This window comes from Lycorma delicatula, chromosome 1 (assembly GCF_047948215.1).
Source record: "Lycorma delicatula isolate Av1 chromosome 1, ASM4794821v1, whole genome shotgun sequence".
Taxonomy (NCBI): domain Eukaryota; kingdom Metazoa; phylum Arthropoda; class Insecta; order Hemiptera; family Fulgoridae; genus Lycorma; species Lycorma delicatula.
Genome location: NC_134455.1, coordinates 348,928,129 through 348,952,652, shown reverse-complemented (window position 1 = coordinate 348,952,652; position 24,524 = coordinate 348,928,129). Strand labels below are relative to the sequence as shown.

The 24,524-nt window shown below is 31.7% G+C and overlaps 1 protein-coding gene across 1 annotated transcript in view; it reads left to right on the top strand.

Annotated features, from left to right (window-relative positions):
• Positions 1–24,524, top strand: part of LOC142334449 (luciferin sulfotransferase-like) — a 111,706-nt gene that overhangs the window by 18,235 nt on the left and 68,947 nt on the right. Inside the window, exon 2 of the mRNA XM_075382465.1 lies at positions 20,837–21,029. Within this exon, the coding sequence (XP_075238580.1) occupies positions 20,837–21,029 (193 nt within the window). The remainder of the gene's footprint in view (positions 1–20,836; positions 21,030–24,524) is intronic.

Here is a 24,524-nt window from a genome sequence, read left to right as displayed (position 1 = left end):
CTATATAATCTACTTGATATTTCTGGTTTTTTTCATGGACAATTTAAATAAATTATCTCGTTCGGTAATACTTTGTCAATGCAGTATTACAAAATACACGATTAATTATAAAATAAAAAAAAAGATGGATTAAAATCCAAATTAATTATTTAAAATTAAACACATGAAAAAAATGTTAAGGTAATTACAAGAAAGATATTAAATAATTGCAATGTAAGTTACAATTTAGAAGGCATTAATGAAACATTATTTAGCACATTTATTTACGTACACGTTCAACGGGTTGCAGAAAATTCAATGTTTTTCTAAATGTTTTAATTAAGAACTAGGGGGCTGCGAACCCTGGTCACTTCATGGTCCTATCATTATTATTAAAAGGTGGAATCCAGAGTTATAGAAAGTCCTACGATTGTGGAGTTTTTTGATACACGGCTTATACACACTTTCTTAATTTAAAATATTTATCATTTTATTTAAATATAATATTTTTTCGTTTATTTGATTCAATGATTCTAACTAAAGAGCGCGCGCATACCGTATTTCATTTGCGCAGGTGTACGGTACTAGAAGCGACGGTCGGCACTAACTAAACTAATGTAATTTCACAACTTACATAGAACAAATTTCGCTTGTATGGTAGGGAGACCGTTGTAGCCGCGAGGTTTAACGCACTAGGTACCGAGTCGACTGGGCGATTGAGTTCAAAACCCGGCCAAACCAAGTTACCTTTTTACACTTCAAGTATTATTATTCATTTATTTAATTCTATCGCTCATCTTTAACGTCACAACACAGCAGTCTACTACAACAGCATTTTTTGTGATGGGGGTGCGATTTTGCATAAATTACTTTTTGCAAATGTTGTTATCTTTTAATCGCTAACAAATGTGCCTAAGAAAAATATAACCTTAATTAAGCGAAATCTCGAGATACTTTTCTTTTTTTTTGCGTACGAGGAGGGAAATCTCTACCAGCCAACGTCCACAACAGACGGTAGTGTCGGACTCTCACCGACTAAAAAACCTCTCCCTTTATCACATAGAAACTGGACCTAACCACAAGGCATGAACATGGTTCCCATACGATAACACGAGCACCCCGATAGATGATCTCCGAGCAGAAGTGTCCAGCGTTCCCCCCGGGAGTCATTGACAGACAACGACCCGGGTGGGCCCCCGCTGTCCACCCCCGGAGACTGGCCTTCCCCCGTTACTCATCAGCCAGCTTGCCCTTGATGATTTCCGTGACCATACCGTTTATCAAGGTCCAGTTCTTTCCAGACTGGAATATTAAACTATAAAATATAATATTAGATATGGAATATTAAATATAAACTATGATGTTATCAGTATTCAATTACCCCAAATGCTGATAATAATCTCCCCTATTTCGCTCCCGTGAGAACATTCGAAGATGGCGTGTTCGACGGAATCGACATGCTCGCAATAGATGGTTCTACTCCGTCCGTATAAATCTCTTTAGTACGAGCGAAAACAGCCATGAACTGTCAAGAACTGAGTCAGCTTCTACCCCACATCTCCGAAGTCGCTCTTTACCCACGGTTGAATAGATGGAACAACCGCCGTGCCCAAGAGTCCTGTCCTTTTCTGCGCCCTCCCATCTGACCTGCCACCTCCTCATCAGCCGTTCATGCGCTAGTTAATCTCGAGATACTGAAGGTGACCTTGCTGTACAGCCTCAACCTCTTGACCTTTAAAGTTGAAAATTTAACGGCAATAATGCCCCATATATAGAAATAATCTGACCATGTTTGGTCAAAATCAGTCCGGTAGTTCTGGAGATATAAGGTGATTTAGAGGCCAACACCGAACAAACACACACACACACACACACACACACACACACACACACACACACACACACACACACACCAACATACGAACATTAACATCCGAAAAATTTCCATCCTGTTTTTGGGTTCCTTAGGTGTCAAAACGTCAAGATCCGGTGAAAACCGCACATGCCCAAATTGGACTGATTACAGTAGTTTCTCTTCTAGAACTGTGGCTCTGCTGTAGCGCATCTAGAGTGGAAAGTAAAAAAACAAGGAAAACTGAATAAAAGATTTAGATTCAATAATCACAGAACGGTTAATACTAGGCTGACCAAATTTAAATGGTAATCTATGTAAAATTTTCTTAAAAAATCTCATTCTTAAAAATCTAGGAGGTGGAAAAATTCTTTAAAATTAGAAAACTAATTTAGACATAAAAAGCTGAGTCTGTACAAAATTACACTCATTTACATGTCACACATTTCATCCTTATCTCGTTGGGTCATAGGGAGTTTACTAGTTTTACAGATTGCAATGTAAACATTAAGAAAAGAATGTATGTATCTTGCATACATTATATACTTTTGGTTACTAATTATTTATTTATTTATTCAGTACAGTAACAACAGTATATATTATTAGAGTGTTCATAAAAGTGTGTATATTTTATTATTATATGTTGTTTACACACACATATTTCGCATAACACATTGTGGTTAATAAAATTCTCCATATAGAAATTTCGTCAGTTTTGCTTAAAGTAACAATTTTTTATTTAACTAACTAAAACGATAAAACCGTTTTTAATATACTAATTTTTAAAATTACGCTATTCAATGTATAACTACATAAATAAAATTTTATTCAAATAAATGCATGATAAAAATTTTAGTATTAGTATCTGTGTGCCAAGCCGGATACAAAACAAGGACTTATAAGTTTGGAATTCATATATATATATATATATATATATATATATATGTATAGCAGTAGGTAATAATAATAATAATAATAATAACAACAATTTATTTATTACGGCGAAACAGCAGAAGCCATGATATGCTTGGTTAATGACTATAAAAGAAAGTGGCATATAATGTTGGCCAAATTAAAATAAAATAAAAAAACAGTTTAACAATAAAATTACAAACAGTTAGATAATAAACAGCAATAATAAAAATAACTTAGTCAATATAAAATGATTAAAATAGAAAGGAGTTGCGACATAATTTTTTTTTTATGAATAAATAGAAAACGGTGGTAAAAACCATGATCAAAGCGGCATCAATAGAAATACAATTAAGTATAAAATAATGAATAAATGTATTAAAGTCAATATTAATTATTTAAAATATATAAATACTGAACTAATACGAGTATTAAGGTAGAGTTACTGTATTAAAAATCTGATGTGGACATCACATGACTTCCTTGTACGCCTATTAAGTTACATATACACATCTTTTTAAAACGAAAGGTATATAAAATTTTATTTCATTATAAACTTGATTTTTTTTGTTGTTATTGTTGAATTATTATTTATCGTAAAATTATTTTATAATCAGAGACTAATAATTATTAATAAATCAATTTTTTTAAATTAAAAAAAGGAGATGAAGTCGCATTGGAACCGATGTGTCTTCCCCCTTATAAGATTCAAATATTTCATTAATTAAAATGTTATTTGGCTATAACTCTAGAACCAATTAAAATAATAAGTACCCACTTATGATATGTCGTTGAAAAGTTCTTAATGAGGGCTATTACTGCAGGAAAAGTCCAAAATCAAATTTTTTTTTAATTTTGGGGTTCTTTGGGCATTTTTGATCAAGTCGATTGCAATCAAAAGGAGAGGTTCACAACTAGATGTTACAGCAATCCTAAATACAAAATTTTAACATTCTACGGCTAATCGTTTCTGAGTTATGCGAGATACATACGTACTTACGTACAGATGTCACGCCAAAACTAACAAAATAAATATTTCCGTTGAGATCTGAAAACCGAAATTTTTCCCAATCACAATACTTTCTTTACTTCGTACAAGGAAGTAAAAATAATAATAATTAATAAATAATTTGCAGTTGAAAAGGCGTAAATGGAATTTATTGAGCAAATATACATGACATTTAATAAATGAAGAAAATTCAGCTATTTTTAAATATTCTAATTAGTACAATTTAATAATTCATGGACAGAATAATTTTCTTTTTACACGACTGCCCAAAAAGGAGTGTAATGTATTTAAGGTGTATGTATGTATGTATGTTTGTTCTACCGTAGCAGTTCAACGGCTGAACCGATTTAGATTTCATACCTAGCATTAGAATCCCTACGTTACCAGGAGAAAAAAAAATTTAAATAAAATTGAAAAAAATGAAAAATTTATCAGATGAATAAATCGTTTTTGAATAATTCGCATCTCAACGCTTCATTCTGAACGATTCGGAAACCTCGTACCTCATACGTGTGAAGTTGTTCTCTTACTAGTACTTTTACACGACTACCCAAAAAGGAGCGTAACGTGTTTAGGTGTATGTATGTATGTTTGTTCCGCCGTAGCAACTCAACGACTGAACCGATTTAGATTTATGACCCCGCGTTGGAATGTTTAATTACCAGGAGTAATATAATCATAGGCTACATATATATATATATATGTATATATATAGTTGTGTGTTCGCGGCTGGACCAGAATATTGAGAGACTAAAACTTTTTTATAAATTCAATTATTACTCTAAAAACACAGAAAAAATAGTAATAATAATATAATAATTCAATTTAATTGCTATATTTACAAATATATTATATATTTGGCTTATTTTTCTACCTCTAGCCAAGATTGAGACAAGGTTAAACTAAGTATGATAAAATTAAAAATAGAAGCATCTTTAATATATAATAAATGAAACTTGTAATACAGTAAAACAAAAACGAAAAAATCAAACTAAAAAAATTTCATAGTACAAAAAATAATAAATATCTTTAGTATACGTAAGTAATAATAAATCATAAAATAGGTAACAAAAAACAGAGTAAACATCCCACCAAGTTTATAACAATTCCACCAACATTGTAGATTAATCAATTGAATATCGATCATCAGAAACGATTTCTATAATAAATCAATCATTATGTCTGATTGACAATACACTCAATTACAATATATTAAATCACAATATACATATATATATATATATATATATATATATATATATTGTGATACACAGAGCGTTTCTAAAATGGTGGGCTGACTATACTTTTTCGGATTCTACTTGTAAAACTGAACAAAAAATATCCTTAGGAAAAATGGCAATTTCTCTTTCGTTCTCCCCCTGTCCGCCATTTTGTTATTTTTATATAAAACTTTATATTTCAAGTTCGAATTGACGAATCACATTAATATTTGGTAAGCGTCTTGGTAATAAAGTTTTAAAATTACCAAAAAATCAGGACTTAAATACCTTCGAAAATTACAAAATGGCGGCCATGTTTATTTTTCAATCCGTTATATGTCCATAAATATAAGTTTTATCAAAATTTATGTTTCTACTAAAATATTAAGCTTTTTATTTTGAACAAATTGAGATTTTATTTTTGAAAATCAGTTAACAAATAGCCGAGTTATGGCAGAAAATTGATGTTTTTAATTATATGTCGGTTTTCATGTCCTCCACTTTACATTCAATTCGATTAAATATTAATTGTTTTTATTTATTGTTGATCCTATTATTGTAAATTAGTATCAGATTAAGTAATAATTTTCTCACAATAGTAGACCTAGTAATTATGACAAAAATTACAACATCGATTTTCTGTCCGCCATTTCGATGAAATGGCGGACAAGGGGAGAACGAAGAGAAATTGTCATTTTTCCTAAGGATATTTTTTTTTAGTTTTACAAGTAGAATCCGAAAATGTAGCCTACCATTTTAGAAACATCTGTCTGTGTGTGCGTGCGTGCGTGCGTGCGTGCGTATGTGTGTGTGTGTGTGTGTGTGTGTGTGTGTGTGTGTGTGTGTGCGTGTGTGTATATATATATATATATATATACACATACGTATTTTCGAAAGTTAAACATTTTCTAATTAAACAGATTATAGTCAAAATATCGATCTCGGTTATTCTTCAATTCATCGTTTCTCACTTAATTCACAAATGACGTCTTTTCATTAAATTTTAAATATTCAGTTCATTCACACAGTAGTCACAATTTAAAAGTTTTAATAATATATACAATGTTATTTAGTACAATAATAATTAATAAAAGTATTAATAAAAAGTAAATTAATATTTATTTAATCATTTCCCTGTGCTATGAGTTTCAACAATTTCAGTCAAGAAATTCGTTAGAACTTCGCCGGTAAGAGTACGCAAAACTGGACGGTACAGCGAAGTCAATAAACTATGTTTACAGTTCTAAACATGACCTAACCTAAAAGTGAAATGAAAATGGGGAAAAAAATTTGAAAAATAAGCATGAAAACATTATATTTCAGTTCAATTAAATTTTTAAAAAAGAATACTTTCAAAAAAACCTCAAATTTTGCTTAGACAACGTTTTATTCTTCCATTTGATGAACGCGGGACTCTATTATGTTACTTTTGCATCAAAAAGGTAGGTTTACGAATGGCGCCGCTAGGTAACAGTACTTAACGACGCCTTTGAATTTACGAATAATCTTGTACAAAAACTTGATAATATACTTGAAATAATAAAATTTAAAAGATAATATACTACAGCTTCTTTTAATAGTAAATGGTCTTATGTAAATAAAAGTACAGAAAATGAAACAATTTTTTTTATTCCCATCAGTTCATTAAAAAAAAAAAGTATTAGTTTACAACAGATTAAAGCTGCTAATCAAACAAAAAAAAATTGGCCGAGAAATTCAAAAAAATGTAAATTTGTTTGTTCTAGAAAGGAAATAAATTTCAATAAAAATCCATACGATAACAATCAGTAATTCAAAAAATAAAAGAATAATCTAATAAAAAGTAGTGATATCCAAAAAAATTACAATGAAATTGTATCTCGCAAATATTTCTTCCGCTCAAAAAACAAAAATTTCTGTAATATAAATAAAACTATTTTTGACAAAACAATACTGATATAAAAAAAAGGTAAGACACTATATTTCTATTATCAAAATGTGTTATTAATTTAGGATTTTCTTTAAAAAAAAAATACGTAAAAAATATGTAGTAGACAATAGATATACAATAATAGATAATAAACAATGTTTAAGCGTTCCATATAATAAGCAAAAAAAATTTTTTTTAATTTGTTACGAAACTCTTACCGGCCCGATTTGATTTATTAAACAATGAATAATCATAAGAATTTTATTATTTCTGTAAATTTGATATGTATTATAATATATAAATGAAATCGAGCCGGTATGAGTTTTGTAACAATTTTTTTTTTCTTATTATATGGAACGCTTAAACATTGATTATTATCTATTATTGTATATCTATTGTCTATTACATATATATAAAACATGTATTTTTTTAAAAACATATTCTAAATTAATAACAAATTTTTATAATAGAAATGTAGTGTCTTACCTTTTTTGATATCAGTATCATTTTGTTAAAAACAGTTTTATTTATATTACAGAAACTTTTGTCTTTTGACCGGAAGAAATATTTGCAAGACTCTTACCGTACGGTTACAATTTCATTGTAATGTTTTTGGATATTCAGTTTAATTCACCATAATTTTGGTATTTTATACAATGATTTTATTTTTTATAACTGGTTTTATGCATGGTTCCTTCATTGTTCCCTTCTTTTCAGTTTCCATCATCTTTTCCTTTCCTTTCACTTTCAGTTTTATATTGTACTGCTACTATTATTAAAAAATATGTTCTTAAATATTTTTTTACTTCAGGATTAGTATCAAAATTTCTCAGTTCTGTAGGAAGGCTATTTAGTAGATTAGGTATTCGATATTCTGGTAAAGATGTACCTTATTTATTATTATATCTCATAGTAAAATATACATATTGCCTTAAGTTGTATTCAGTGTGATGGATGACTCTACATAAATGATGACTCTAAATAATAAAATAATTCCTTCCTATATCTGTATATCTAGCTAAAGCCTCAAATGATATTATTCCCAGTAGTTCCGAAGAAGCACTAACGAACATTACTTTAGTTTTTCTCGTCAAAACTAATAATGACATACAAAATAGTAATTCAAATAAAGACAAGATTTTTTTAAAGATAGTTAAATCATAAAAACCAGAATAGACTCTAAATTACTAAAAACATGATAGTGACTGCTAATATTGCATTAACAAGAAGATAGATTAGACAAGTCTAAAGTTCATACAACTCCATTTTCTGCAAATATTACTACTTTTACTGTTTATAATAGAACTTCCCTAAACTTTTCGAATGAATATAATACTGTCACTTTCACTACTTTTTACCAATAACTCACCGGACAAATTCCTGCATTCAACCACTGTCCAAGCTGAAATGCATCTGACGGACTCTTCACTCGTTACCAAACGCTTACTGATATCGCTGTCATACAATCGCGTCAAACACGACCTTGCAAAACTATTCTCTTAACCACTACTTAAATACTAACCGTACCTGATGGTCCTGGTAGAATTTATATTCCCTGGTCTGCAGAACCAGTACCCGCATCATTCGTTAACTGTTGAAGCATAATAATTTCATCGTCCGCGCCTTTAAGGTTTTCCATAAACTCCTATTACGGTCCGGTATCCCTTCTCGTCAAACAATAGCTGTTGGAAGTGTCTGTACTACAAAGAGCAAATTGTTAAACGAGCCTGTAAGCCTGAAAAAAGGATCCCTTTTCGTTCCTTCTGGTTTCCTTTCATTATTTTCTCATACTTTCTTCTTAATTGGAGAGAATCCGTTACCTTGGTTCTGTAACTACATATGTATATGTATATATATAACTAAATAAATATATATATATATATTTAAACAAATTTTAAATAAATTGAAAAAACATTATATTATAAACGAAGTAAAGGAAGTATTGTGATCGTGAAAAATTTCGGTTTTCAGATCTCAACGGAAATATCCATTTTGATCATCCCTGAATCCATTTTCACTAGTTTCGGCGTGATGTCCGTACGTACGTACGTATGTATTTCGCATAACTCAAACATGATTAGCTGTAGAATGTTAACATTTTGGATTTAGGACTGTTGTAACATCTAGTTGTGCTCCTTCCCTTTTGATTGCAACCGACTGAACTTTTAAATGTTCAAAAAAGCCCAAAATCCAAAATATTTGGATTTTGGAGTTTTTCTTAAATGCAATAATAAGCCCTCAATGAGAGCTTTTCAACGATATATATAAGTGGTATTTATTTTTATCGGTTCCAGAGTTACAGCCAAATAAAAGTTTAATTAATAAAATATTTGGATTTAACAAGGGTGTTTTTTAATTTAACATTTTTAACTTTTAACTTTTTTTAAATTTAAAAATATTGATTTATTAATAATTATTAACCTCTGCTTGTAAAAGAAATTATACCACTTATAATAATTTAATAATAACAATAAAAAAAAATTAAAAAATATCTAAAGCTATTAATGAAATAAAATTTTATGTACGTTTCATTAAAAAAAAAAAATGTGTATATTTAATTTGATAGGTATACAAGGAAGTCAAATGGTGTCCATATAAGATTTTTCAATCTATATATGTAAAAATGAATGTTTGTTTGTCCCGTGTGCGTTGCTATACTGTTCATTCGATTGCGATGAGACTTTGGTGAGTTTTTGTGCGCACGCCCGCGAAGATTTCTAAATTAGTTAGGTCCCTCTAGATGGCACTGAGGTCGAGATATTTTGAAAAAATTTATTTATGGACCGATTTGGCTCATATTCAGTATATATATTATTTACGTGAAAAGAAATATTTTTGCAAACATTGACCCGCTAGGTGGTGCTGGGGTTGAGATGTTTACGAAACAAACAAATATACAAATAGAGTCTATCTTCTTTATATATGTAGAAGATAGAAGATTACCCGTGCGGACAAGATACGTATTACAATATATTACATTTTTTAAATTCGTCCGAAACATCTCGCAAATAAAAAAGTACCTAAGCAAAAAGAAAAAAACCTGAAGATCTCGCAGCCAAAGTATCTAAGTTCTGACACTTTTCTTTAGTCAGAAAAAAGACTGTAAAAAAGTGCATTAGTGAATAAAGTGTAAAAAATAGAAATAAATAAAAAAATTGTTAAACAAACTTGAATAATTAAGATAATAAGATTTTATTAAAAGTTATGCAAACAAAAAGAAAATATTTGAAGTGAATTTGAAGGAATGTTTTTTTGTTGTTCTTTACTGCTTATTTGCTACGGTTGCTTACGGTTACAAAAATAAAAATACGGGAAGATCAAGCAAGCAAAAAAAAAAATTATACTTTTTTTTCAATGATTTTTGTAGTAGTGAAATTGGATAAGTTTGAACTGTGGTAAACATTCCAGGGGTTAAAGGAAATGAATAATGAATTAATATTGTACAGTTTATTTTTTATATAATATTGTTCGTTTCATTGTTTTTGTAATGAGCCCCACGGCTAGATGGGAAAATATCCCGTATGGAAAATATGACTGACTGGTTAAACATTTCTTGAACGGGACGGGAAACGCCAGTAACCTTATAGCGCGGTCGAAGCCGCGACGGGGATACCAGTTTTTAATATTTATCCCTTGTTATAGAATTCTATATTAAATAAATTAATTGGAAGGGTTTATAAATAGTTCGGTAATTTATTAAAAATGGCAACGGAATCATAATAACATTATTTCTCGTAAATCGAGTATTATTGAGTTCTCACATATGAGAATAGTTCCGTTGTATGACATTGTAAAAATGGATATTGTTACTTTATAATAAGTGATTATTTTTTTTGACAAAGATTGTACATTCATAGATGTAAACACATAGATAAATTAACTTTTACTTTCCCGTCTAGCGTTATAGCAGAGCTATAGACGAAGAAGGGAAAGTATTGTAATCGGTCCAATTTAATAATAAACCTAATAAAAACCCCAGAAATTTAGTTGTACGGGCAACACAAATACTATGATTGTCACTAATGGGAACTCTATCCACACGATCAGCAATGTTGTCTACCTAGAGACATAATACAACCGTTTATTTAAAATTAGATGGTTAAAACCCATCTAGTGAATAATTTTTTTATTCTCAATGATAAGTGTTGTCCGTAAAGTATCGCAGTTGGAAGAACAACCCGTTGTTTTTGGCATAATAGATAAAATATATTAAAAAAAATTGTTTTTTAGATAAAAAAAATTAAAAATGATGCTAAGTTTTTACTGTTGATGTGGAAACTTATGTGTTGTGAGCACACGATAAGAAACGCCATAAATATATTAAAACAAAGTTATAGTATCTCCTTTTATTTTATAATGGGTTTTGTAATTTTACGATGATAATTCTTTGTAATATAGTAAACCGAACTTTTATTGTTAACATTTACTAATAAGAAAAAAATAATACAAAACATATATTTATTTCTTTTCTTTGTAATCTCCCTAAAATTCTACTCATTTTCCCTACGTGTGAGGCGCTTATAGGTAACTTCTTCTTAAAAAAATCGGGTGGGGCTGTATCGGGGCTTAGGGCCGTTAGTTAACATGAAACGTTACAGACCTTGAAGGAAGTTCTTCCGAGCGTCAGACTGACCAACTTATCTTAGAGTTAAATGGGAGAGCCACCATCGTATTTTTTGAACAAAACTGAAAGTCACCTTCTTTTATCCAACTCTACAGATAAATTGGTCGGTCTGTATGTCATCGAGTTACGTTTAGTGTATCGGATTGAAATAAAAACGAGTCAAAATTAAATAATTAAATTTAATTTTGACATAAAACAGACACTAAATGGTACATGATATTTATTTTGACTAATATTCGACGACAATTTTGTTCATCATTGGTATGCGATATGAGAAGTAAGAGACATAAGGCATAAAATCAGCGGTAGAAATGCTCGCGCCGTCGGCGTCGTTCACAGAGCGCGACGTGCCAGCTTTGCGACGCTCCCGAAACATTCCCGCTCGCTCGGCACCGGACATTGGGGTACCTGTGCGTGGTCTATAACTTCCCCTTTCCAAGGATATACGTAATTTATATTTCCGGCTGGATTTTCCGCGGACTAAGGCTGACACATTTAATTTTTATACTTTTCTAAACGTTTACTTAAATTTTGTACGCATAAATAATGTCCAAAATACATTTATTATTTCTTAAATTGATCTATGTCGACACACTGTAAACACAAACACACGAATCGCCGCGCTATCACGTCTAAGTCGTGATCTACACTGAATGTAAATGAGCGAGAACGCCAGTTTTGCCCGATCTGCGCTGTGCCCCTTCCCCGCCAACCGAACGCCAGTGACGCAAACTCAAAGTCATATCGGCGAACTGACCGTGTAAGTTATAAAATGACATCGCATGAGACTAATAGTCAGGAAGTTATTAAGGCAGGACGATATAGACCTTTTCGTTATGCTACAAATTTCTGTTCTGGTACCCGTATGTTTCGGTGTGATTTTAAAGACGTTTCACGCAGTGGCGGCTCGCGTATAGGCACTGTGGAAGTGCAAACCCACTATTTCCATTTGATATTATCGATAAAATCTAATATAATGATTCCTTTTTCTTTTTTTCTTTCTTTATACTTGTAGAACATATAATCCTTAAGCTTGTTGTCAGTAGGCATCCCCCAGTTTATGAAAAAGATACAAAAATCTTTGTATGGAACTGTGTGCTTCACAATTCTAGCGACGTGGTGTTTGGATGTTGTGCGCATACGTACACAGAATGCTAAATGCAGGCTGTGACGGAAAGAGAGCACTGTCGCTCCCGAAGTGCCGATCATGGCGTGCTGGTGGAAGTAGTTTTTTTTGTTTTTTTTACTCAGCGTGTGTTGTGCTTAAAAACCGTGTACCATATTTTTTAATGTGATAAAGTGTAAAATTAGATTATTATCCTTCCTCCATCTATTCTATTTGATTAATTTTTTTCAATTTTTTTATTTTACAGAAAACTTTTAACAATGAACTTGAAAAGCCCCAGAAAAATAATTTTCTGGAGCATCACTCTTCACTAATGTTAGCTACGAGCAGCACTGGTTCACGTCAAAATTAAAAAATAAATTTTCAATAACGGCTTCTGAATTGTGAATTATTTTGCAGTAATTTTTTTCATTTAATTTATTTATCTTAACATCATTTCATGTTTTTGTGTTTGAATAATTATTATTTTAAACACATCTATTTTTTATCTTATAATTTTTTTTTGTTTAACCTCCGGAAACCACCGTTAGGTATTGCTTCAGAGGATGAGTTGAGTGATTTGTAGCGTGTGTAAAAATGCCATTCCTGACCGGGATTTGAACCCGGGATCTCCGGATGAAAGGCCGAGAGCTACCATTCGCGCCAGGAGGCCGGTTAAATATATTTATAATTTACCTTAAATTTACGTTACCTACATTTATAATCTAACACATATTCTGATCAGAATAGATCTATTTATTTATTTACACTGCAGTAAATAAATAAATACGTCCTTAAAATGTAAGAAGACTTTTCTTACATTTTGAGAAATGAAATTAGAATGACTCAATTTGTGTATAGCACTCTCTCTTTTTCTGTTTAGACTCCGGAACTACTGTAAGTTATTACTTCAGAGGATGATATGTAAATGAAGTGTAGTTTTGTACAGTCTCAGGCCCACCATTCCTGATATGTATGATTAATTGAAACCCAACCACCAAAGAACACCGGTATCTACGATCTAGTATTCAAATCCGTACAAAAGTAACTTATCTTTACTAGGATTTTAACCTTACAACTTGCGAATTCGAAATCAGCTGATCTGCAATGGCGAGTTCACCGCTAGACCAACCCTGTGGGTAAGCACATACGATGCCAAGTGATTGATTGAACCATGACTGAAAAAAGTAGCTATAAAATCATTTATTTAGAGTTGACAAATTAAAATATGAAAATTACAAGTCTCCAAGTTATGTTGATAGTAATTAATGGTTAAGAAAGTACTAATAAAAGTATAATTTTATATTTTATATTTGCATATTTTAAAATATACTGGTTCAGCGTTCAGTATGCATTTATCATAATAAAATATCTTCTACATATCGTGAAGTTTTAATATACTCGAACGTATATGTATTAAACTTCTTTTTTTTTTTTACGTGTTAAGTTACTATGGACTGCTGAGCATAAACAAAAGTACTTCACTTTTCCCAGTAAGTCTTCATCCTTCCCCTAGGTTTTCTTCTTTTTGCTAGATCCATTTTATTTTGTTACTTCTTGTTTGATTCCGCACTTCGTTCAGTTTTCCGTTTATGTTCTGAAAAGATCTCTGTAGTGTATTTCTTCTTTTTTAACTTTCTCGTTCAGATAAATTTTTCTCTATTTCTTTAAAATAATTTAAGAAGTTAAGAATCGTTTTTGTAATTCTATCTTTCTTCATTTTGTAAATATGAACGTAAAATTTTTCGTCTTCTTCCTTTGATTGTCGTTTATAGTTTTTCATATTTTTCGTAGAATTCTTTGTTTAATCTAAAATAATATTCAAAGTTATTGTTAAATTGTTTTGGGTCCTAGGGGTTTTCTTAATATTTTTCTTTCTTTCTTTTCTAGTTTTTCGATTAAGTTTTTCTTATTAAACAAACATTTTGCTGTATATAGACTTTGTGTTTTGATTACTGTACTGCAATATCTATTTTTGAGATTTATCGAGTAATTTTTAATTTTATTCTTTAATGGTCGATTTAAAAGCTGTTTCCATTTTTCTGAATCTATCTTGTAATACTAAATTTCTTAATTATTTGTATAATCCATTCCACAAAATATTTAAATTTATTGCTTCTTTTAATTTTTCTATACGTAGTATCTATTACATGGATTGTCTTTTTATTGTGTTTCTTTCATCCATTTACCTTTATAAAAATATTTGTATATCTAATAACCTTTTTTTAATATACAACAAATAATTATGAAATTACAGTAAATACAAATGAAAAAAAATCGAAATTTAAACATAAGTGCAAAAAGTCTCCCAATTTACTACGTGAAAACCAACTATGAAAACTACGTGGAACATAAATGTTTTTTAACTTTTCAAAATTTAACAACACAATTCAATGAAGTTTTTTACTTCATTCTATGAAGTAAAGGATGTTGAAATTTTATATTTAAGACTGTTGTAACATCTAGTTGTTTACCTCCCCTTTTGATTGCAATCGAATGGATCAAAAGTGTCCAAACAAGCCCAAAATAAAAAAATAAAAAATAAATGGATTTTGTACTTTTTCTTAACTACAGTAGTAAGTCCTCATTGAGAGCTTTTCAACGATATATCATAAGTGGTACTTATTTTAATTGGTTCCAGAGTTATAGCCAAATAAATCTTTAATTAATGAAATTTTTTTTCTTCAAAGGGAAGGAAATTTAGTTCAAATCCAACTTCATCTCCGTCATTTATTTTTAATTTAAATATATTGATTTATTAATTGTTATTAACCTCTGATTGTAAAAAAAGTTTTACAATAAATAATTATTCAATAATAAAAAATAAAAAAAAAAACAATGTGAAAAAATATCAGAAGTTATTAATGAAATAAAATTTTATGTATTTTTCATTAAAAAAAAAAAAAAACATGTGTAAACGTAATTTAATAAGCGTACAAGGAAGTCATATGGTGTCCACAACAGATTGTTTTAAATATGTATAAATTAAAAGTATTTTAATTTTTTAAAGGTCTAAATTCATTGTATTAAAAACAGCTGTTGTTTTCATACACTTTTTTATAAAAATTTTCTTAAAATTAAATATTCTGCAAGTTTTGATAATAAAATTTACGCATTTATTAATCATTTAAAAAATTGGTACTTACGTATTAACACCACCGCAGCTACAGCTTTATTTTAAAACAAAGTAGTCAATAAATAATTGCAATAATTACTGAATTTATTAAATAAATACTCAAAAAATTACGGTGTTAATAAGTCAAAGTTAGCGAGCGAAGCGAGCGTAGGTTAAGTGTTGAATTATATTTATAAAATAAATATATAAATAACCATTTATTCAAATTAATAAAGAGACTGTTTTGAATCTATGTTAAATTCTATATCAGCCCATTTTCCACCGAAATCCGATTGACTACTTTGTTTTTAAATAAAGCTGTAGCTGCGGTGGCGTTAATACGTAAGTATCAAAAAATTGTTGTACTTCAACCCTAAAAAACGTGTAAAAATACGTTTTGTCACCGAACTTTTCTGTTATTCGTTGGATATCATGAAAACCACGGGAGATATAATTTTCGGACCTGTTTTATTAAATACTTCAGGTTAAAAATGATAAGAATCCATCTAATTTATCCCTTATATAATGCCTTAAAATTTTCTGTATAACCGGGAGAACTGAAATCCGGACGAAATGTTTCGCTAACCGTAACTCGATAACAAATCGTTTTCAGACATATATTTGTACGAACCTTTTCCTTATTTCAAGCTGTAGAATCAGTTCCTAAATTATTTCGCTTTCCTCCTGAATCACTCTTATGTCGCAAATACTATTCTGATTTTACTTGAACTTTACAGTAGTTAATAAAAATTAACATATGATTATAACAGTATGATAACAATTACAACATTAATAATTAAGTCTTTTACTAGCATTATTCAATTCTACTGTTTACAAAAAGAAACTTGCTTACGCTTATGTCAGTGAAAAATATAACCTTGTCCTTCATTCACAAACAACTCGAACTGCTTTTCATGCTTAACCGCAGACAAGAACACTTGAAAGAAACGCAATATTCACGTGATGCACTCTTTACTAGTACGCTAAATTATTAAATTAAATTTCATCAATTCCTCATATATAAAAATTTTCGAAGAGTTTATTTTGAGCAGTTTGGCTATACTGTATAATAATCAAAATACGGGCCAACATACTTACGTATGTATGTACAGATTTTAAGGAAGTTTCTATAACTTTTTTCATGCTTTTTGAATTAAGGCGGTCTTGAAACAACGACATTTGTAAAAAATATACCTACTCTCAAAATTTGTATTTATTGTTGTATTTAGCTGTTCTGTTATAGTAGCAATACAGCTGCAGTCGGAAAAGTAGAAATATATTTAAAAATCACCGGAAAAAACGATAAATTGACAAATTCAATACGAAAACTATAAAAGAACCAAGATTCTACGTGAATAAAGAGAAGGTGGCTGTCACAACGTGATAACAGTGTTTTAGAAGAATATGAGCCGGCTACCGGAATCCAACACCCACCATTACCCCGTTCACCGTTGACTTATCCGTTATTATTCTCATGAGATCTCGTGATTCATTAATTTATTTTTTTTTAATCTATGAAATATTATTTTGAGTTTTAAAAATGTTCAGCGTTACTAAAAATTTATATTTATCTGATATTGCGTACAGTAAGTTCGTCATTACCTTATGTTATTTATTGGATTTATTGTACGTAACGAAAAATAACAGTGAAGTCAAAGCAGAATTAGAGTGTAGAGAAACAAATTATAGTTTTTATTATTGAAAGCGAATTCAGTTCATATCTGCGTGATTTTGAATTGAAGGAGTTAGTGATGACAATATAAATATACGGTTTCTATTGATTAGTGGAATAACAAAGCCAGTTCGGATAGAAGTAATTAGCAGTATGGTTAAGAAAACCCACCAGGTTGGTCTAGTGGTGAACTCGTCATCTCAGATCAGCTGATTTCGAAGTCGAGAGTTCTAAGGTTCAAATCATATTAAAGGCGGATTTGAATACTAGACCGAGGATACCGTTGTTCTTCGGTGGTTGGGTTTCAATTAACCACACATCTCAGCAATGGTCGGCCTGAGACTGTACAAGACTTCACTGCACTTACATTCATACATATCATCCTCATTCATCCTCTGATTTAATATCTTAACGGTAGTTCCGGAGGCTAAACAGAAAAAGAGAGAAAGAGTACGGTAAAGAACCGTATTTTTAGCCGACTGTTTACTTGTATTTTACATATAATTAAGAAAGCCTAGAATAGAATAGCCTACTTGTTATTCTTTAAAACGGCTGTTCAATTTTCGGATCTCATGGCGATTTCAGGTCACTTGAAAACGTTAAAAATACGTTAAATAATTTGAAATGATTGAGAATTAAATGTTACATATTTCTTATACATTTTTTTGTGTTTATTATTATCATTGAATAAAAATGAATGATTAAACCTCTATTTCCCTTGTACAGAATATGACATAAATAAAACAATTAGGAATCATAATACTTTCTTTTCTTTTTTTTTGTGAGGAGGGGAATTGAGATCAGTTAAAATTTAAACTAATCTTAGAAAAACGACGAAAGAATAAAAAATAATTAAATATAATAATTCTATAACAAATGAATACTTGTACCCACAATTTAAAATTCAACATTATAGATTTAGTAATATCAAGGAAATACTAGAACATGGAGATGATGTAAATAATATCTATATTGTTATACACTTTTGTGCTTAGTATATTGTATAAATTGAAGTAAAATGGCTATCTGTTACGTTAACACTATTTTGCAACAGTATAATATCATACAAAATCTTCTTCCTCTTATTATTATTATTATGACTGTAATTATAATTATACATTTACCCTTATAAGTTTGCCTTATTCGTTTGGATTAGCTCTGTAATAGGATTTTATATAAAAAACCAAAACATTATTAAGAATGAATTACAAAATTAACTAATTATGTATCATTTAGACAGCATGGCAAAAGCATATGTTTAGAATAGCGATTCATACCCATTATTTGTCATTATCCACTCATCTATTTCTTTAAGGAGTTTTTTGTTCACTCTGCTATGTGTAAATTTAGCAGGAATAAGATTTATTAGTTTAGCAAAAATATACCATAAATGTCTTCTGAAGACCGATAGGTCGTTTCGGGGTGTTTTAAAGGTGATACTATATTATTATTATTTATTTATTTTTATTATTATTATTATTAGCAAGGGAGCGCCAGGTGATCTACAGGAGGCGACGGGCAGACGAAGACCGGGTGACCATTGCCAACGAGGAACGCACTCGCACGTTCCTCGCATGGCAAGAGACCTGGGACCACGAGACCAGAGGACAATGGATCGCAAGGCTTATCCCTCTGGTCAGACCATGGACGGAGCGACGGCATGGAGAGGTGCAGTACTACATGACCCAATTTTTAATGGGTCACGGGTACTTCCACGCTTACCTCCATGTCATAGGGAAAGCGCCGTCCCCCGACTGCCTGTATTGCCCCGGTGTACGGGACGATGCTGAGCACACCTTTTTCAAATGTGCTCGGTGGGCGGCAGATCGAGGAACACTGGAGGCGGATCTCGGAGCACCGAGTCCCCACAACGTGGTTGCGATGATGCTCCGTGACTTGAGCAGCTGGGAAAGTGTAGCCCGATTCGTCGGCAACATTCTCAGGGCCAAAAAGGTTGACCTGGATAGTCCTGAAAATTAGGTAGCACCTAATCAGGCTAGTATAGGAGGACTCGACCGGAAGTAATGTGTTAAACGGTTCCGGGTCGAGTCATGGCAGAAAGGGGGGTGGTTTTAGTCGGTAGTCTGCTGATAGTGATTGGATAATACCATCAGCGAGAGCCCGACACTCCGTGCGTAAATGCATTTCCACCTCCCTCCGCAAAAAAAAAAGGTTATTATTATTATATCATCCCACACTTTCACAGCTTTTACTTTTACCGGTGAAATTCCTTAAACTCGGAGTAATTTATACCAACGAGATTAGGCTTGCTATTGTTGACTAAGTGCCTTCCGAGCAACCTTATTACGCTCCTTTGCATTAGCGCATGGGTCTTCCACTGGATCTTCAGTTTTACAAGACTGTTGTGCAAAGTAGATGGTATTATTCCCTCTGCAGATATAATTATCGGAATTATATAAACTTTTTGATTCCACATTTCTTTAATTTCAATAGCAAGATATATATATTTCTGCAGCCTTTCATTGTGTTTAGTATTGATGTTGTTACTCTATGGGATGGCTACGTCTGTTAGGTAAGTTATTTTTCCCATTTTATCAACTACTACTATATCTGGCTTATTACAGTTGATGGGATTTGATGTTACAATTCCCTGGTTCCAGAAACTTTTTGCGTTGTTGTTCTCCAAAAAGGAGACTGGCTCATAAGTATAATAGGGCCCTTTTTGAAGCTCTAACTTGTATCTATCGCAGAGTTCTATTTTGTGTACAATTTTTATATTGTGTACAATATTTGAAATATTGTGTACAATATTTCGTGTACAATTTTTGCCACGTTGTTGTGCCTCCTGGTGTACTCCGTCGGAGCTAGAATCGGACAGCCAGTGATTATATGGTCTATTGTTTCATTGTGTTGCATACATAGCCTACATTTTTTGTTAATATTTTCTTTAAGAATAACTCTCTTAAAATTTCTTGTTGCTACTAATTGATCCTGTATGCTACATATAAACCCCTCCGTTTCGGAATGTAACTTTCCTTGCACAAGCCAATTATTTGAAGGTGCTTTGTCGACTCCTTCCTGTTCTAGACGGTGCCTATATCTCCCATGCAGCTCTTTTCTTCCCCAATCTAGAATTTTATCTGCATTGCTCTCTTTCTTGTGTTCTACGTTGTTAGTCCTGTTGGCTAGGTTTAATGGCGTATAGTTTTGGTCTGCCGCTACGATGGCTTGATAGAAGGGGTGTTGCCTGGTGTGGAAGTAATCCCTTAAGTTTTCGTTCTGGCCGTAGCATAGATTTCTAATATCAAGTACTTCCATCTTCCATTCTCGGGAGCGTGAATATTTCTTTTGACGAGTGGTTTTTATTATTATTATTATTATTATTATTATTATTATTATTATTATTGTTATTATTATTATTATATTTATAATTATCATATCAATATTATTATTATTATTATTTATTTTTTAATTGCAGATGCCCGAGTACAGTGAAGTAACCGGTGAAGAAGGAAAGATATTGAAACAGAAATTTACAACCTGTTTCAGAACCGGTTACATCAAAATTAAGGGAACTGTTTTGCCAGAATATTATTTGAAATTTGCGGATAAAATCAATGAAATGAAAGCAAGGGATGATGATATCTGGGTTTGCAGTTTTCCAAAAACTGGTAAGTACATTAAGAATTCTAACTTTGGATTTTATATATATATATATATATATACATACAATGTGTACCAGTTTTCTTCCAACAAAGATTGGCAATAGAAAATGTACAGAAAGAAAAATAAGATCAAAATAGCCCATGCAACTAAAATATTGTTAAGAATACTAAATTGAAGGTTGATAAAAATAATGGAAGAAAATGTAGGAGAGGAAAATTTTGGCTTCAGAAAAGAGAATGGTTCTAAAGATGCCATCGAGCTACTAAGGGTGGTTGGAAAGAAATATTTAGACAGTAAGAGGAACGAGTCTGTGTTTTGTAGGTTCAGGGAAGGCATTTCATAAAGCTAAATTGGAGAAAATGATTAGATTCATAAAGAGAAAAAATTAGAAAGGAAAGACAGAAGGTTAATTAAAGAATCACACCTGAGACAAACAGTAACAATAAAAGTAAGTGGAACGCCGATAATCAGGACGCGGAAAATTGGCAAATTAGAAAGGTTGCGTTGTGGCTCTTGACTTTATTGGAGTACTTTTTATCGATAGCTGATGTAGAATTAGCCAGATTTGGTACTACTATTGAGACTCCAAATGATTGCACTCAAAGGTAGGCAGACAATCGAGGTGATACAATCAGGATGAATACCCACCGGACTGGCCTAGTAGTAAACTCGCCATCGCAAATCAGCTGATTTCGAATTCAAGAGTTCTAAGGTTCAAATCCTAGTAAAGGCGAATTTGAATACTAGACTGTGGATACCGGTGTTCTTTGGTGGTTGGGGTTCAATTAAACGCACGTTTCAAGTATAGTCGACCTGGGTCTGTACAGTACTACATATCATTTACATTTATAATTATCACCATCATTCATCCTGTGAAGTAATACCTTACGACGATGATTCCGGAAGTTAAACTGAAAAAGAACAATCAAGCAAGATGAATCTTCCTGCGTATGACGTAATACAGTCGTCTCAGAGCTAAAGTTGTACGCTCATTTGTGATTCATCTATCGCATTGTTCACTTGCATGGGTAGCCTGCAATGGTGAGTATTTTGTACACCCATTCAGCCGTTACACTTTTTATCTGACCGATATTAATTTAAAAGAAAAAATACATTGTTTAGATCATTATTCCTGCAATTTAATAAATTACATGGTAATTTAAAAGAGTGCACGTACTATTGTGTGATCTAATAATAATTCAACCATTGAAGGTTAGAATATAGTATTGAATGATATAATAGAACGGTTGACCGGCTTAATAAAACTTTGGTAAAATTCTTTTCAAATATGCTTAGCTGTATGCCACAAGAATAACCTTGAATTACAAATAATTGCTAACCTAACCTTTGTACCAAATAATGACTATTATTATGATGTTATAATATATTTATTAATGTTGAAGATAAATTAATTTGTTTGTTCTTAATGGGTTTAGTTACGCCGTGAAATTATTTGGAATTCTGATTTCAAATATAATAAAAAAGAACTAATTCTTATTCAAAACATTTCTTAAAAGTTCTTTGTATCATATCAATTGAATCTATTCATGTAGACTTCCGTTTATTTTTATAAGTCATTTTCCGGTCAGACCAAGGACTAATTATGAATAAAGCAGGGGAAAACAAACGATATTCATGTATTTTGTGTGAACTCGCTGGTTAAAATAATTCGTATACAGTTCTACTAACATGTACGATGGTGATAGACAGCTTTAAAAATTTAATGAGTTTTCTTATTTGACTCAACCAAAATTTATACTCGTAATTTTCCTATCATTATCATTTAAACCAGTGGTTCCCAAACTGTGCGCCGCGGTGCCGCGGGGAGTCACGGCCTCTTCAGAGGGGCACCGCGAAATGCTGTAAAACCATCATAATTAATTGAACCAAGACATTTACATTTTACCTAACTAAATAAAAGTCGAAGTGAGATGCTAAAAATATCTAGATTTTTTGTGTGGTTTGTTTTTACTTGACCCTATATAAAAGTAAAGTCGCCGGTGCCGAATATTCTAGCGAACGCAAGCCGGCAACGTTGCGCCTTCTCGATCGCGCCATATGATCGCGGTAGATACGTCGAGGTGCGTAGACCCTTCGCGACAGACTTCGACTGTTCTAGAAGATCTTTAAGAAAGCATATAAGCAAGCGTTGACGGCTCGATTCAGTCAGTCGGTTTATAATCTAAGTCTTCTTTCTTTTTCCTGTTTAGCATCTGGTAACTACCGTTCAGATAATACTTCAGAGGATGAATGAGGATGATATGTATGAGTGTAAATGAAGTGCAGTCTTGTACAATCTCAGTTCGACCATTTCTGAGATGTGTAGTTAATTGAAACCCAACCACCAAAGAACACCGGTATCCACGATCTAATATTCAAATACGTGTAAAAATAACTGACTTTACGACTTTACTAGGACTTGTACGCTGGAACTCTCGACTTCCAAATCAGCTGATTTGGGAAGACGCGTTCACCACTAGACCAAGCCGGTGGGTCTTATAATCTAAGTCTAATAAAATTAAACTCAGCGCTTCATATAAATAAACAGTGATATAAATTAGTTTATGTAATATAATTAGTGTTGCATTACTTCTTTTGTTGTCTTAATTAAATAGTTATGTGGTTTTTTGCTCTTGTATCTTTAATAATGGACCGTTTTTTGAACTGTAATAAACGTAATAGTGCAGATAAAGAAAGTATATCTTCAACCAGTGGCACGACTGTGAAGAAACGAAAATATCGTAAATAAAAAATATCGTAAAATTAATGGCGAAAAGAGACCACAATGAGTTTTGTATATGAAAGTTTTGGCAGCGGAGTGTATGCTTCCAAATAAATTGAAACGCCATTTAGAAGCAAATCACCACAGCATGGTTGGCAAACCTCGTGATTTTTTTTGCTAGGAAGTTAAAAGAACTGAAACAAGAAAAAAATACATTTTTTAAGATTACATCTTAAATAATCAAATACCAAAAATTAATCTTAAATACCAAAAATCGCGTTGCTAGCATCTTACAAGGTGGCTTACAGAATCGCGAAATTCAGAAGTCTCATACCATCGCAGAAGAACTTACTCTACCGGTTGCTATAGATATGGTGAACGTCATGGTTGGTGAGTCTGCTGAAAGCTGCTTTTAAAAGTGCCTTTGTACAATAACACAATTAGTCGGAGAATACAACATATGGCGAAGGAAAGCAACGATCAATTAATTGAAAAAATTAAAGGAGTGGAATTTGGAATACAGCTTGATGAGGCTACGGATAATAATAAGTATGCTCATTTGATATGCTATGTACGGTTTATACATGGTAATAATATTAAAGAAGACCTTCTGTTTTATAAAAATATCATTGCAGGAGCGAAGGCTCAGGACCTATTCGAGATTCTTCATACATTCATATCTGAAAATAATTTGAATTGGCCTCAGTGCGTTGGTGTCTGTACTGATGGAGCTCGCTCCATGTCTGGCTGCTATGGAGGGTTACAGACAATTTTTCGA